General features: G+C 44.6%; 1 protein-coding gene and 1 long non-coding RNA gene across 4 annotated transcripts in view; one reads left to right on the top strand and one right to left on the bottom strand.

Moving 5' to 3' along the window:
* Positions 1 to 1,167: 1,167 nt before the first annotated feature.
* On the bottom strand, positions 1,168 to 14,813 carry HMOX2 (heme oxygenase 2). 2 transcript variants are annotated; one of them, XM_005312149.5, is made up of 6 exons: positions 14,099 to 14,813; positions 13,715 to 13,854; positions 8,634 to 8,751; positions 6,618 to 7,109; positions 2,191 to 2,311; positions 1,168 to 2,108 (listed from the first exon to the last, which is right to left on the bottom strand). In XM_005312149.5, the coding sequence occupies exons 2-6, from the start codon at positions 13,801 to 13,803 to the stop codon at positions 1,984 to 1,986; spliced, it is 945 nt and encodes a 314-aa protein (XP_005312206.1). In that variant the 5' UTR covers positions 13,804 to 13,854; positions 14,099 to 14,813; the 3' UTR covers positions 1,168 to 1,983. The 2 variants fall into 2 exon arrangements, with proteins under 2 accessions (XP_005312206.1, XP_042710016.1); XM_042854082.2 differs by having other exon boundaries at positions 14,010 to 14,164.
* LOC101931646 (uncharacterized) overlaps positions 14,303 to 15,189 on the top strand; it is a 36,407-nt gene continuing 35,520 nt past the window's right edge. For both annotated transcript variants that reach the window (XR_010590819.1, XR_257191.4), the window contains exon 1: positions 14,303 to 14,435. This is a non-coding gene — a long non-coding RNA (uncharacterized LOC101931646). The remainder of the gene's footprint in view (positions 14,436 to 15,189) is intronic.

Raw genomic sequence — 15,189 nt, 5'->3', positions numbered from 1 at the left:
GCCATAGATAGCAAGATTTGTTAGCCTGTGTAGAAGAAACCCACAATTTCACTGAGGCTGTGGTCCAATCCACTCAGCAGGGGGTAGTTGCTTTGCCCACAGCATAGCATCTCTCAGCCCGTGCCCTCAACCCACACACTTGTGCTGCTACTGCTGAATAGAGCAGTGTCAGCAGGGGAGAGTATTTCTCCCCTACCCATAGGCTCTCTGTGTTCCCACCACCACTCCCTCTCCTCAGCAGGGGTGGGGAGAGCTCATCCTGAATCAGTCTGTTTACAGGGAAAGGCCTCACAGCACTGACCTGGCTGCATTTGGACACCACTCCTCGAAAGGCATTCAGGTTGCCCACGGTGGGCTTGATGTAAAGATACAATGGCATAACCATTACGATGGTGCCTTTGATAGCACCAGCCACTGCTGTGAAGGTTTAGAAGACCTGATCGTGCTATGCCCCATGGTTTTGGAGGATAATACATCAAGCAATCTCAGCTGAACAAAGACAGAAAATTACCTATTAAAGCTGGGGGGGGGGGGGGAAATGGGGGAAATCTATATTCATCTGCAGCCTGTGCAGCATGAGGAAGCTTGGTTTCTTTAGTTAACCAGTTACAATTCAGGTGCTGGAAGATCCCTCCAAAACCGTACCCAGCCCTTGGACAGAGCTCCTCCAATACACATCTACACTGCAATTTAGGGGGAAGATCTGTTCCTTTGTGATAAAAACAGCCCACACTTTTGAACAACCAGGTGTCTGTTGGGCATAAGGAGCAGAAGGCAAGCTACTTCCTTTGAGGTTCTCAGGCAGGAAAGAATGTCAGAGTTTTACATACAGCTATGATGTAAGTAAGCAATTCCAGCTCGTGCAGTCACTCTAATATCATCAGACATAGAATAGTTTTGGAGGCAAAAATCAAAGCTAGTCTGGCTAGAGTGCCCAGAAGAACATGCCAGTTGAAAGGAGTGAGTGGAAAGTCAAGGTTTCACAACACTGCACATAGTCGTTACCAGTCCCAAACTGAGCCTCCTAAATGAATTCTGTGCTGTGAATTCATGCTGCCTGTGTGACCTTGCATCCATCCTTGCAGAGAAGAACTGACTGTAAAGGCCAGTTGCAATGAAGTTCTCAGGGGCTGGACTCCTCTCTGCGTGAAGAAAGACTCCCTTATGAAGACTTCAGAGTATAAACTTTATTGGGTCAAAGGCTCTATCACAATATAAGTTACATGAAAAAGTAAACCGTTAACTTTAATATATACAAGGACTTGCTCCCCCAGCCCCTGGGAAACTATTTGCTCAGCAATTGCTACATGCCAGGGCAAAAAGGGCCCTCATTTATAAAACTGGTTTTGAGCCAATGGCCCTTGCAACATGAGCAGCAAGTTATTCTGCCTTTGGGGCAACTGACACTGTGCCACAGCATCAGGGATAAGAGTGGTTTCAGAGCACTTTGAATTCCCCACCACCTTCACCAGGACAAAGTGCAATTCCTGATTTGAGCTAGCTCTGAATGCTCTGTCCCAGTGTCACAAGCTAAGTGCTTGATCAGCATGTAAGGAGCAATACTATGTTGGAAGGAGCAAAGAAAACTCCATCAGGCAGCTGGGGAGAAAACCACAGCCTGGTCAGGGATATGAAGCGCTGATCATTTGACAATAGCTGGCTAAAGCCATTCCCTGATTTAAGACCCATACCAGGTCACTATAGATTTTTGGCTCCACGTGGCAGTTGTGGAGCTAGATTACAATTCCTGCATTAAATTACTAGCTCAGAACCCTGCTGGGTAATTATATAGATTACTAGGTGTGGTACCATGCAGTATTTGGGTTATTTGTATGCAAATAGTCCTAGGCATTCACTGTAGATTCTGGTTTATTGTTTACTTAAATCTTGCATTTAAAAACTCCACCACCAGAGGAGCAGTCCCAAAAGGGTGTGTTCATCTTCTTGAGTCACCATGAGATAACTCCATCTAGTGTCCATCCATCACATCACGTACCAGGTTGCAATGCCTGCAGCCAAGGCAATGCAAGCTGCAAGGACAAACTGCAGGGTGGGCTGCTTCAGCATGGCCATGCCAATGTGATAGGGGCAGCCAGGGTCCCCCTTGCCTGCAGGGAAGGGCAGAAAGCACTGTTAGCTGTATTACCCCAGAGATGCAGATTAATGTACTTGTAATAAAAGAAAAACTACCTAGTTTTGTGGCATAGTATGGGCACTTGCGCAGGTCTCCTTTTCCATCATGCACTGGGAGCCCTCCATCCTGGGCTTCTTCAGTTAACAATGCGCCAATTTTGTCCAGTTCATCAAATACCTGCCAGGGAAAGTGAAGATTCAGTGAGAGTCACCAAGAGCAAACAGCACTTCACAGCCATTCTTGTAAATTTCACTTAAATGCAGTTTGAATCTGAAGTGTCATCTCACATTTATTATTCTCAGTTTCCAGATCAAATTCGCTCAGCTAACAAGAGCTGCTGAGCAAGGTTTTCAGAAGGGACTGGTAATTTGGGTGCCTAACTTGACTTTTAAAGGGACCTGGGTCTTCAGAATATGCTGATCACCCATCTTCTCAAAAGTTGGACACCCCAAAAGGAAAAAACAACCCACCAACCCACAGTCACTTTTGAAAGTCTTTGCTGTTTTTTCCTAGCTGCCAGCCCTGCAAACTCAGTCTGAGGCTCAAGTATTAAAGCTTGGCTCCTGCCTTGAATACATCAGCTGAATTATGAATTTTGTTGGAGAACCAAACCAGTATGCTCTAGGTCAGGGGTTCTCAACCTTTTTTGAGGAGGCCCTCTCAACATGCTATAAAAATTCCATGGCTCACCTGGGCCACAACTGTTTTTCTGCATATAAAAGCCAAGTAGCACAACTGCCCAGGACCCAAGCCACAAGGGGCCCACAAAGCTAAGTGGCTCAGTCTTCAGCTTCAGCCCCGGGTGGTGGGGCTCAGGGCCCCAGGCTTCAGCCCCGTGCAGTAGGGCTTTGGCTTTCTGCCCTGGGCCCCAGCAAGTCTAATACTGGCCCTGCTTGGTGGTCCCCCTGAAACCTGCTCACAGCCTCCCAGGGGGCCACAGGCCGAGAACCACTGCTCTAGCTCACTCCCCAAGGGCAGGGTTACTCTGCAAGGCTAATGATACAATTAAATTCTCTCTTCCACCTCTGATGTACTTGGCGAGTGGGTGCCATTTTCAGTAAACTTTTCAGACTAGAACAAAACCCTTGAACAGAGTACTAGGGTTTATTTTTAGTTCAATATTTAGTAAATGAAGTGTGCAACTCCAAGCACTCTGAGGCTGTCTAATAACATGAGTTCTCTGTTGAAATGCTACTGTGCAGCTTGTTCCAGCAATGTTACTCATTAAACAGAACAGCTTCATGCAGCACTGTAAAATAGGATGGGCCCCTCTTACTTGCTGGCACCTGCAACAGCTATCTAGGTTGCAGGTGAATCTTGTGGTTTGTGTGGCCTTTAACATGACACAGCACTCCCTCCAGCAACAGAGGTAGCAGCACAAACTTTCTGTGAGCCCTGTGAAACTGGAGGGACAAGGTCCTGCCCCTCTTGTACTGAAACAAGTGGATCCTTAAATACTAGAGGTTGTGAAGAAATACCACTCTCGCAGGAGGGTGGAGGATGGGAACAAGTATCTAGGGTTATTTCCCTGCCTTCTGAAACATCAAGCAGGGATCACCAGCAAGAGGGCACATCTCACACGGTCAGTTCACAGCATTATGTGGGGACCTTGGCTCTTCTTCTCCCCCATTATGTTTACATACAGGGCAGTCCTAAAAAACAAAAAACTTGAAATGCCTACTGGGGACCATCTGTGCCTACAGGCCCCCGAAAAACAAACCTAGGAGAAGTGCCAACATCTGGCTTTCACAAACAGCACTGATTGTTCTCTAGTGCATCACGTGAAATTCACATATGCAACAAGATTCATGGTATCTCTACTCCTGTGTACTCCCAAGGAGGGCAAATGTCAGTTTGGAGGGGTCAGCTCCATTTACAGCCCTGCTTAAAACCGATTTCTCCAGAGCTGGCTGGGCAATGGGAATGTTACAGCTTGGAACTCTGCCCTGTTTGCAAGTAAGAGATTCAAGAGATCTTTCCTGTTCATCTTGCAGAGTTTCACTGAAGGTGAAATGCCAGCACAGCACCAACCATGTTCTGGGAGCTACTGTTACAGGAATCAAACAAGCCAGAGTCCCAGATAAGACACTGCAGGGCAAGATGGAATTCTACTCTGCACAGATGAGAATACTGCTTTCACCAGCAGTGTTCCCAGGCCTCTCCCAAGTGTCTAGAGGAAAAACTGGGAGATGTCAGTGAAGTGTATTAGCAACTCAAAACAGCCTGGAGTATTGTAGAAGGGTTGAGGCCACCAGGCTTTGCTGTTACTTTCCCTTTAGACTCTGGACTGAAAAACACCTTTCCCAATCCATTCTCTCCGCAGACATTCCTGCGAGCTTCGCTCTGCTCCCTTTACTCCCTCTGAACACATTTTCTGTTGGCCCCTGCCCTGCACACACCCCCTTCCCCCCCCAAACAAACAGAGTGCTGAGCTTCATCATTCCCCTCGATTTTTCTGCTGGCAGAGAGCCCCTCCCAACTTGGAGCGTGAGGGAATTTTAGTCTAAAACAAAAGTTAAGGAGAACTACAGCACCATTTGCTGGGACCTGTGTCCCCTATGTTCTGAACCCAGCCATCAAAGCTTGAACAAAGCAAGAGAGTATTGGATAGTTTTATTCCAGGGTTTTTGTTTTGTTTTTTTAAAAAGGGGGAACTACTTTTGGTAGAACTGAATTGGGAATGAATGAAATCATAACTGGTGCTCATCTGTGCTCTCATACTCCAGCCAACAGGGGAAAGCGTCAGGTAGGGATTCACACAGACTTAGCCAAGGTCTCAATATGACATGGAAGAACACAATCAAATAGGGCAAGGCTACTACAAAAACATCCTGCTGCTTGGTGTGAAGCTTGGAGAGGAGGCTCAAATAGTTTGCATTTAATTTTGTAGAAGGTACAACCCAGCATGCTCAACAGGGTAGGTGGGCACTGTTGGGATAATTGGGCCTACAAATTTACCCTAATTGTGAGTTCAACTGGAGGAAGTGAGTGTTGACAAGAAAAAGATATGAAAGGCAGGGGAAAGGGAGGGGGCAGACTGAATTACTCCAAACGAAAAGACCTAATGATGTAAATCAAGACTGTTAAGATCATGCCTGGTAAACAAGCATGGATTCAGAAAATCAGTGAAACAAAATAGATGTGTCAAAGACTAGGACCAGTTGATGGACAAAACAATTAGGGGATAGGCCCTTTGTGGGTCTTTAAAGAACAATTTGGGGGGAGGGGGGTAAATTGGCTACTTGAGCAAGCTTCACCATCATGGTGCCACACCCACTATCTCCTGGGACCCTGAGCCTTTGTCATCCCAGTCCTGAGATGTCCTGGGACCTGACCAGACTAGGCCAGAGAGGAACCTAGAGGACGTTGCCACCAGCTCCCGCTGAATCCCAAATACCATCTGGACAGGAGACAGCTGAACTTCTCTTCTCGCACCCCCCCCCCCCCCACTGCCAAAAAAAAAAAAAAACAGGACAGTTATTACTGCCTAAGACTGTCAAACAAGGTTTTTTTTCCCCCTCTAAGAACTCTCTCCAGTCAAAGGGAAAGTGAACAAGGGATGCTGTTAAAATGAAAGCCTTAATACTTTACATTTCAAATGCTTTAGCCATTTTCCCTTCTTTTCTTTAATCTTAAGCACAAGGATATTTAGTGGGCTGTTTGGCATGATACTAAGTAGGCAGAGGTCTCTGTATATCAAACCCCAAACCTTGTTTAATACTATTTAATGTTGGACAGTGACTGGGTCATGTTAACCCCTTTGGCCCTTATATTCCATCTAAATTAATACAACAATACTTAAGTGCATAGAGGCCAAATCAGTTAGAACCTGTACATCAAAACTCTTGTACTCTACCATCTGATTGATAGGGAGTCAAAACAGGTTGCATGGTCCTGATGACATGCTGCATACTAGAATATTTAGTTTCTGGGTTACACCATCAGGTTAAAGAGGTAAAATAGATGCAGTCTGCTCTGTTTTATATAAAAAACAGAGCAGCCTTCAGGACGCTGCTAAATCAAGTCAGCCTTTAGATGGCCAGAGTGTGGAAGCCCCTGAGTGTATGATGCATTTGGCTAATTAAGTGCTTCCTTGGCACTCCAAAGGTTAGGAGTAGGTTCAGAGAAGTTTGTGAGGTTTTCCCCATGGGAGGAGGCCTGGTTTCTTCCCCTTATCTTACCGACTACTTAAGCATGTATTAATTATTGGCATTACAATAACTCCTGGGGGCCCCCAACAAAGTTTTGGGCCCTAGCATGGTAGTGTGCTCTATGTGTCCTTAGTAGAGACATCAGATGCAGTTTGCATTTCCTGTTTAAAAGGCTTATAGCTCTACTCTTCCCTCCTTCCCCTGGATTTAGCGAACGCCATCAGTCCTGCATTATCAGGAACATTAACACTCTGTCTAAGCCAGACAGAAGATTAAAGCAATGTAGCTTACTTAAGTACAGGCCGTTACAAGAGTTTGGGGATGCATGGTACCTGCATGTTGAATTCAAATGCCTTATTGGCTTCCTCCACAATCCTCTCCTTGGCTTTCTTGTCCAAGTCCAGGGCATTTATCCTGGCCCTGTAGAACTGCTTGAACTGCTGTGCATTGGAAATATTGTCAAACACATAGAACTGGATCCCTTCCCCAGTACTGGGCAGCTTCAAGGCCCTCTGGGCTACCTTCTTGAGTATCTGGCCCCCAGACAGGTCCCCCATGTACCGTGTGTAGGCATGGGCTACCAGCAGTTCTGGTGCATACTGCCCAACATGATGGATTCTGTCTACGTAACACCTAGTTGCCTCTGAACACTGAATCTTCTCTTTCCAGTTTTCCCCGTAGAAATACTCCATGTCTTTAGCCAATGCCTCTTTCCGATGAAGCTCTAGAGGGAAATACAAAGGGGCAAATGCAGGATGGTCCTTGTTGCAGTCCATTTCCTCTTCCAGGGCAGAGTATGTGTAGTAAAGTGCCACAGTAGCCAACTAGGAACAAAAGCACAATATATGTGAGAGACCACTTGCCAGAAAGAATGATGTATTTAGACAGGTTATGTACAGACCCATGCATTCCTCCCAATAAACCACACTCCATACAGACCACACTTTCCCCAGGATATTATCTGTTAGGCTGTGAAGGAATCTTAAAAGGAAATGGTGAAGTCCCTTTGCTTGGGACACATCCAGGCATCACCACAGACAAGTCTCTGAACCCCTATGCCTCAATACCTATCTGTAAAATGGTGACAACATATCCTACTTCAAAAAGGTGTAGAGAAGCTTAATTCATTACTGCTTTAAGCCCCTTTAAGGGAAGGCACTATTTAGATTTGCAGACCGTTATGATCAAAAGATGATGTTCATACGTCTATGCTGAATGCTCTGATCTGCCCACAAAGGACTGGCAATTAAAACACGTTAGTTTAAATAGCTAACATAATTCCCAATACTTTGACAATTTCAACTGCACTGGCATTTATAGACCCGAGGCATGACGTTAAAGGGCTTCCAGACGCAGTCATGACAATGGAGGAGTGGCTGAGCCAAACAAGTGGAATTACGATGCTGTGCACCAGGTCACAAACACCAAGAGCAAGGAGGCAGGCCCAGCCCTGTGGGACATGAGCTTCTGCTGCTGGATGATGCATGTGAGGTGAGATCACTTTACAACCTCTTCCCGAGGCCTCCCCTCCGCACCAGGCCTACAACCCATCTAGAACCTTCTTGCAACCCACTGGTCTGTTGTAGTGTGACCAGATGTCCTGATTTTATAGGGACAGTCCCAATTTTTGGGTCTTTTTCTTATATAGGCTCCTATTAACCCCCCGCCCGCCCCAGCCCGATTTTTCACACTTGCTGTCTGGTCACCCTAGTCTGTTGGGACCCACTGTTTTAGAAACGCTGCTTTAGCTCTCCATTAATTGTTTTCCAGACCAGCCAACAGAAGGTGCTGCTGAGCAACATTAAGCTGACGCCCAATCCAAATTGTTAACTACGCCAATTCTGTAGCACTACAAGGTACTGCTAACTCTGGGAGTGAGACACCATGCTGGATTTCTTGACATGTTACACACAGTGTCACTCCTAGGCAAGTCAGGTTTCCAGCAGTTTAGTTTGATTTAGTTTGCCCATGACAAGTAAAAATCCACACCCAGAACATAAAAATACATTTTTTTGATTGGGATTTAATAATATTATCTGGCTCTTATGTAGCCCTTGGCATCAGTAGATTTCAAAGGGCTTCAGTCTGATGCAGGGAAGTATTATCCCCATTTTAGAGACTAGGAATTGAGGGAGAGAGGCTAAGCAAATTGCCCAAGGTCACCCAGAAAGTTTCTGACAGAGCAGGGAATTGAACCCAAGTCTCTGGTTAGTGCCCTAACCACTGGGCCATTCTTTCCCTCATTGTAACAACATGTCATGTCTCCAATTTGGGATACAACTTCCAACTCCAAAGCTCAATATCTCATCTCACATGCTGTTAAGGAAACAGAGCTAGAAAGTGCAAACCTTAAAGAGCTCCTTCTTGATTCGTCCTTTCAGGAAGTCTTTGACAAACTGAGTGTTCTCTGCACGATCATGAGACTCTTTGGTCCCCTCCTTGAGCATCTCCGAGAGGTCAGTGGGACTGTGAAGAACAGAAATTCACATTGGGCATGTTCCCCATCTCATGCCCTAAGGATCCCAGGAAGATTCTGTAGGTCTTAAGAGCAACTTTTAAACTACACAAGGCCAGGGCCAGGCCCATACATTGGACCAAGGCAGCTATCTGTGCTTCAGGCCAGTCCTGCATTAGGCTGGGTAGAAACGGTGAATTCCTATTTGCTGATGGCAAGCTCCAGGAAGATGCCATCTGTGTCTTTTTGTCAATTAGCACTAATTGACATCCAACTCAAGACAGAATTATTCTCTGGCTCAAAATGTGGGGGTGGGGAGGAGGAGAGAGAGAAGAGGGGATGGGAGGAGAGCCAGCAGCTCCTCTGGCCATGGGGGACACAGGAAGTGCCCCTCCAAAAAAATCAGCCAAATTTTTATTCTTGTGCACACCCCTTAAGCTTTAGGGATACATTTTACATGAAATATACTACATAAGCCTGTGCTGTAAGGTCCCACTATAAGTGAGGTTTTGGACACCACTAGCATGGTCTCTTAAAATGCTGTCTCTGGGAATAGGACTGTGCCATCACATCAGACTGTCAGCATGGAAGTACAAACACCACCATACAAAACATGCTGAACAATCACCACAGCGTGATGACATTACACTTGTCCTGTTGATTTTGGTTTGCTTTTAACATCCAGTCCCAATATGTTAGCCTCTGAAACAGGTAGTCTCATCAAACCCAGGACTGTCCCACAAAGTCATCATCATCAGCGATTACCCCAGATGCAATAGAAATCCTACTGACAATGCTAAGAGAATAAGGTCAAGCACAAAGGAGACAGCAGCTCATAAGAGATGTTGAATATACTACTGAGCTAGGGTAGTGTGAATCCACATCTCCAGCACAGTCTGGTTGTGCCTTGAGTGTGTGACAGGCAGCAATACTGGCAGGAGTCTCATTCATTTTAGAGAGGCTAACAGGTATGGTCCATTCACCACATTCAGACACCCAAATACTGAGTCATTAAAACTGACTTTTTGGCACAAATTCCCCTACTGTGAATTCTTAGAGTATAGTAGAACCCCAGAGTTACAAACTGACCGGTCAAACACACACCTTGTTTGGAACCAGAAGTAGGCAATGAGGCAGCAGCAGTGGTGGGGAGGGGGGAAAAGCAAATACAGTACAGTACTGTGTTAAATGTAAACCACTAAAAAAAGATTTGACCAGGTAAGGAAACTGTTTCTGAACTGGTTTCATTTAAATTAAGATGGTTAAAAGCAGCATTTTTCTTCTGCATAGTAAAGTCTCAAAGCTGTCAATGTTCAGTTGTAAACTTTTGAAAGAACCACAATGTTTTGTTCAGAGTTGCAAACAATTTCCATTCCTGAGGTGTTCGTAACTGAGCTTCTAATGTAATCTCAGAATAGCAACCCAGTCTTCAAAACATGGGTGGTGATCTCCCTGTGATCACTATATTAGCGGTGCACCTTTGACAGCCTCAACTGCACTCTGCCCATTAATCTAATCTCACTCATGATTAACATTCCAAACCTCTGAGCGGCTTCAGTTAAAAAACAACCTGCCCTCAATGCTTTCCATACTCCCAGTTGTGGAATTGTCACAGTTAGCCTATGATGCAGGACAGGGCACTAGTTCAGGACTAAACTAGTACCAACTCGAAGATCGCTCAGCTTGTGACCCATCACAGGTAGGAAACAGGAACTCCTCCTTCCCAATGACACAGGACATTTTTGTTTCTGGTACTAGTGCCTCAAAATGGCAGATTTTAATAATTTACTACGACAAATAGCTCTAGTTCCTGTCTTCCGACAGCGGCCAAAACCAGATGCTTCAGAAGGAATGAACAGAACAGGTAATCAAGTGATCCATCCCCTGTCACCCATTCCCAGCTTCTGGCAAACAGAGGCTAGGGACACCATCCCTGCCCATTGATGGACCTATCCTCCATGAATTTATCTAGTTATTTTTTGTACCCTGTTATAGTCTTGGCCTTCACAACATCCTCTGGCAAGGAGTTCCACAGGTTGACTGTGCATTGTATGGGGGGGGGGAGAAGAGAACTTCCCTTTGTTTGTTTTAAACCTGCTGCCTATTAATTTCATTTGGTGACCCCTAATTGTTATGTTATGAGAAGGAGTAAATAACACTTACTTATTTACTTTCTTCACATCAGTCATGATTTTATAAACTTCTAGAATATCCCCCCATAGTCATCCCTTTTCCAAGGTGAAAAGTCCCAGACTTATTAATCTTTCCTCATATTAGCTGCTCCAATGTCCTAATCATTTTTGTTGCCCTTTTCTGTACCTTTTCCAATTCCAATATATCTTTTTGAGATGGGGCGACCACATTTGCACACAGTATTCAAGATGTGGGCATACCATTGATTTATACAGAGGCAATATATTTTCTATTTTATTTTTTATCCCTGTCTTAATGATTCCCAACATTCCGTTTGCTTTAATTGCCGCTGCACATTGAGTGGATGTTTTCAGAGAACTGTCCACAATGACTCCAAAAATCTCTTTTTTGAGTTGTAACAGCTAATTTAGACCCCATCATTTTATATGTAGAGTTGGGATTATGTTTGCTAATGTGCATTACTTTGCATTTATCAACATTGAATGTCATCTGCCATTTTGTTGCCCAGTCACCCAGTTTTGAGAGATCCTTTTGTAGCTCTTCACAATCTTGAGTAGTTTTGTATCATCTGCAAATTTTGCCACCTCACTTTTTCCAGATCATTTATGAATATGTTGAATAGGACTGGTCCCAGTACAGACCCCTGGTGGGCACCACTATTTACTGCTCTCCATTCTGAAAGCTGAACATTTATTCCTACCCTTTGTTTCCTATCTTTTAACCAGTTACCATTCCATGAGAGGACCTTCCCTCTTATCCCACGACAGCTTACTTTGCTAAAGAGCTTTGGTGAGGGGCCTTGTCAAAGGCTTTATGAAAATGAATGAATTAGTTGGATAAACTGAAATTAAGAAAATATTCTTTGCATCTGTAGAATAGCCTACTGCCATCAAAAGCTCATTTAGAGAGACAAGGTGGGTGAGGCAGTATCTTTTATTAGACCAACTTCTGTTGAGGAAAGTAAACAGAGCTCTGTGTCAGCTTGACAGCTTGTCTCTTTCACCAACAGACACTGGTCCAATAAAAGTTATTACCTCATCCATCTTGTGTCTCTAATATCCTGGGACCAACATGGCTGCAACCACACTGCAGAAACCTAGTTCCAGGTGCTTAGCCAGTGACTTCCACCAGTTCTGTAACTTGACTTTCTTTAAAAGCTCAGCAGCAAACATGTACTGCTTGAATATTGTTTTTGTATTTATTAAAATCAAACAAATGAAATAGACTATAGTCTAAGCCGTAACATGGGTTTACTTTTCAAATGAAAACTGAATTTAAATTAAGTCAAAAAATGTGATTTTTAAAGTCAGTTTTGATCCACTCTAATATCTCCTATAGAGCAGTTTTAAAAACAAAAACAAAAAACACTCCCACCCTTCAGTCCAGCAATGATTCCAGCCTCACCACCACATTCACTTCCTTCTAGATCTTCCATGCTTCCAATGCACGGACCAGCCTCCCGATCCCAGTGTCCCATGCCATGTCCCAAGCCTCTCATTCAAATCCCAGTTTAAGGTCCATTTCCTCCACGTAGCCCCACAAATGTTACTCAAATGCACTCTCCACCCCAACCTTCAATAAGGGAGAGACTGAAAGGCTCTTTCTGGGTCTTCTAGTGCATCTGATTTTATCTATATCTTTTAGACTAAGCTCTCTGGGGCAGGGACTGTGGGTGTTGTACCTGCTGAAAACACTGTTGGTGCATAACAAAAAGTTAATATACTCCTTGTTATAGACGTGTGCTGCATTTTCATCTCACCAGAGGGTTTTTGATTTTTAGTAAAGTGAATAGATGCACTTTATCAAGTCACAGCATCTCCTGGTGGATCCTTAATGAAAGTATCAGAGGGGTAGCCGTGTTTGTTGCTTTTTACAGATCCAGACTAAGAGTCCTGTGGCACCTTATAGACTAACAGATGTATTGGAGCATAAGCTTTTGTGGGTGAATACCCACGTGGTCAGACGCATGTAATGGAATTTCCAGATTCTTGCCTGCATATTTATACCTGTCTCTGGAAATTTCCATTACATGTGTCTGACGAAGTGGGTATTCACCCACAAAAGCTTATGCTCCAATACATCTGTTAGTCTACACGGTGCCACAGGACTCTCTGTTCCTTAATGAAAGGGTTCAGCTTTGCAGCTGCTTCACCCCAGGAATGCACAAGACAAGACTTTTGAACTGCCCATTATTCAGGAGGGATAGATTATTGCACTCCAAAATAAACAAGAAAAGGAAAATCTCAATCAAACTAGAAGGAATTATTTCTTGGCAAAGAGCAATTAGACCCAATTGCATCTGAAGAAGTGAGGTTCTTACCCACGAAAGCTTATGCTCCCAATACTTCTGTTAGTCTTAAAGGTGCCACAGGACCCTCTGTTGCTTTTTACAGATTCAGACTAACACGGCTACCCCTCGGATACTAGGCTGTGGAAGAATCTTACAGTAAGTGGAAGAAACCCTATTAACTCTTGTCATTTGAAACTGGATGGGATAACACACTAGAAAGTTTACTGTAAGGAAATAAATGTGCTGGCCCCAGGGAGATGAGCTGGATTATCTAGTCACATCCCAATAGAGCCTCATCACTAGCCCTTCACTTCAGCCATTTACAGATATCCTTCTCTCCTGAATGGGGGTGGAATGAATATTAAAGTGTTCCCACATTATTGAAAGGGGGGGGGGGAGAGAGAAAGAGAGGGGACAGCAAGCACCACATTCCTGCCTGGGACCCACATGCAGGGATACCCTTCTAGAAGACAAGTTGTTCCAGGTAACAAAGCCCCACTCACTAGCCAGGAGGCCCCAACAGGACTCACCTGACATTGTCATCCTCTTCTGTTTCCTCATAGTGGACATTCTCTGCCTCATCTACCCCCTCAGAGGCTTCCGTTACATCAGACGGCATCTCTCCAGAGACCTGATCTTCCTAATGTTCTCTTCACTTTTCTAGTCCTGTCTGGAAACAGCCAGAGTTCATCATTCAGTTATTTCAGCAACACTAAGTGACTGAAGAGCAAAAACTTGACTTTAATAAAGCAGAAGATTCCTGAATGAGGAGTGGGGGTGAAGGAAAGCACCAAATGCTGCAAAGCTGAAAAAGCCTTAACTCACTCAAACACATGCATGGTCAGTCGACAGAGCTGTGCTCTTGACATTCTCCCTCAGTGGACTCAAGGATATACAGCATAATACAAGCTTACCTGTTTATGGTCCAACACTGCCTTAGAAAACACAGAACCTTGTGTACCCTCTGGCAACTCTAAGCAAAGGCACTGACAGCCTCAGCTCAGAGTTTCATATAGTGCATAACAAAGCAGCTCGCATACTAATAAACCATAACGTTGTGCAAGAAAGAGACCCGTGACTCAGCAAGCAATCCAAGTTAGGCTTCCCACTCAGGGTTCGGTGGATCAGCTGAGCAGACTAGAAGACCTGTATTTCACCAGCCTGCATGATGATACTTCTGAGCAAGACACTTTTCCACCAGGACTTCAACAACAACAACAACAACAAAATCCCTAGGCCATCTGCAGAAAGGTAAGATTTAGAGCAGAGTGATTGACCCGGGGAAGGAAGGGAAACAACCCTCCTCCCTAGATCTTTTTCAGCTTTAGTTTCTGGGATTTGAGCTGCAATCAGCAACATGCAGCCTCTCCTCTTTCCTACTAGCACTGCAGTAAGTTACAGCAGCTAAGCCACAAAGGCAGGCAGCTTGGCAGGGAATTAACAAAGCCTCTCCCTCTGCAACGTAGCACATCTGGAAGGGAAGAGAAATGGGTCATGGGACCGCAAAACAATGCTAGCAAAACAGGCCTCCAAATTGCACAGTTCTTTTCACAAAGGCAGAGGCAGAGTTCACTAGCCTGGCTTTCTGGGACAGCCTCCACACCTGTCCAAAGAGCATGAGAAAGCAAAACTCCTATGCAGCTGAAGCATTTTTATTTGGTTCCCCTTAAAATTATTCTGTTCAGCATGGACTCTCCCAAATAATATATCCCAATTATTCAATAGGCTTAAAAAAAGGACTATTTGAAAAAGCTTGAGATAAAGTAGTATGCCGTGCAACAGATGCAATATTAAGGACTAAGAGCCAAACATCTGGCTTTTATTACCAGCTTTGACTCACTGACACCTTGGGTAAACCACTCGGCCTGTTTCCCCACCCCCCAATCTGTAAAATGGGAAACAAACCAATTAGCTGATAGACACTAATCACCACTAAGTTAAGAGTAGAAGATGGCAGAGCTGACAGATAATGCCAGAAGGCAGCTGGGCACAGACCAAGCCACTG

This window comes from Chrysemys picta, chromosome 10, assembly GCF_011386835.1.
Source record: "Chrysemys picta bellii isolate R12L10 chromosome 10, ASM1138683v2, whole genome shotgun sequence".
Classification (NCBI taxonomy): Eukaryota; Metazoa; Chordata; order Testudines; family Emydidae; genus Chrysemys; species Chrysemys picta.
The sequence above is the reverse complement of the archived record's forward strand: the minus strand, read 5'-3'. Positions and strand labels throughout refer to the sequence as shown.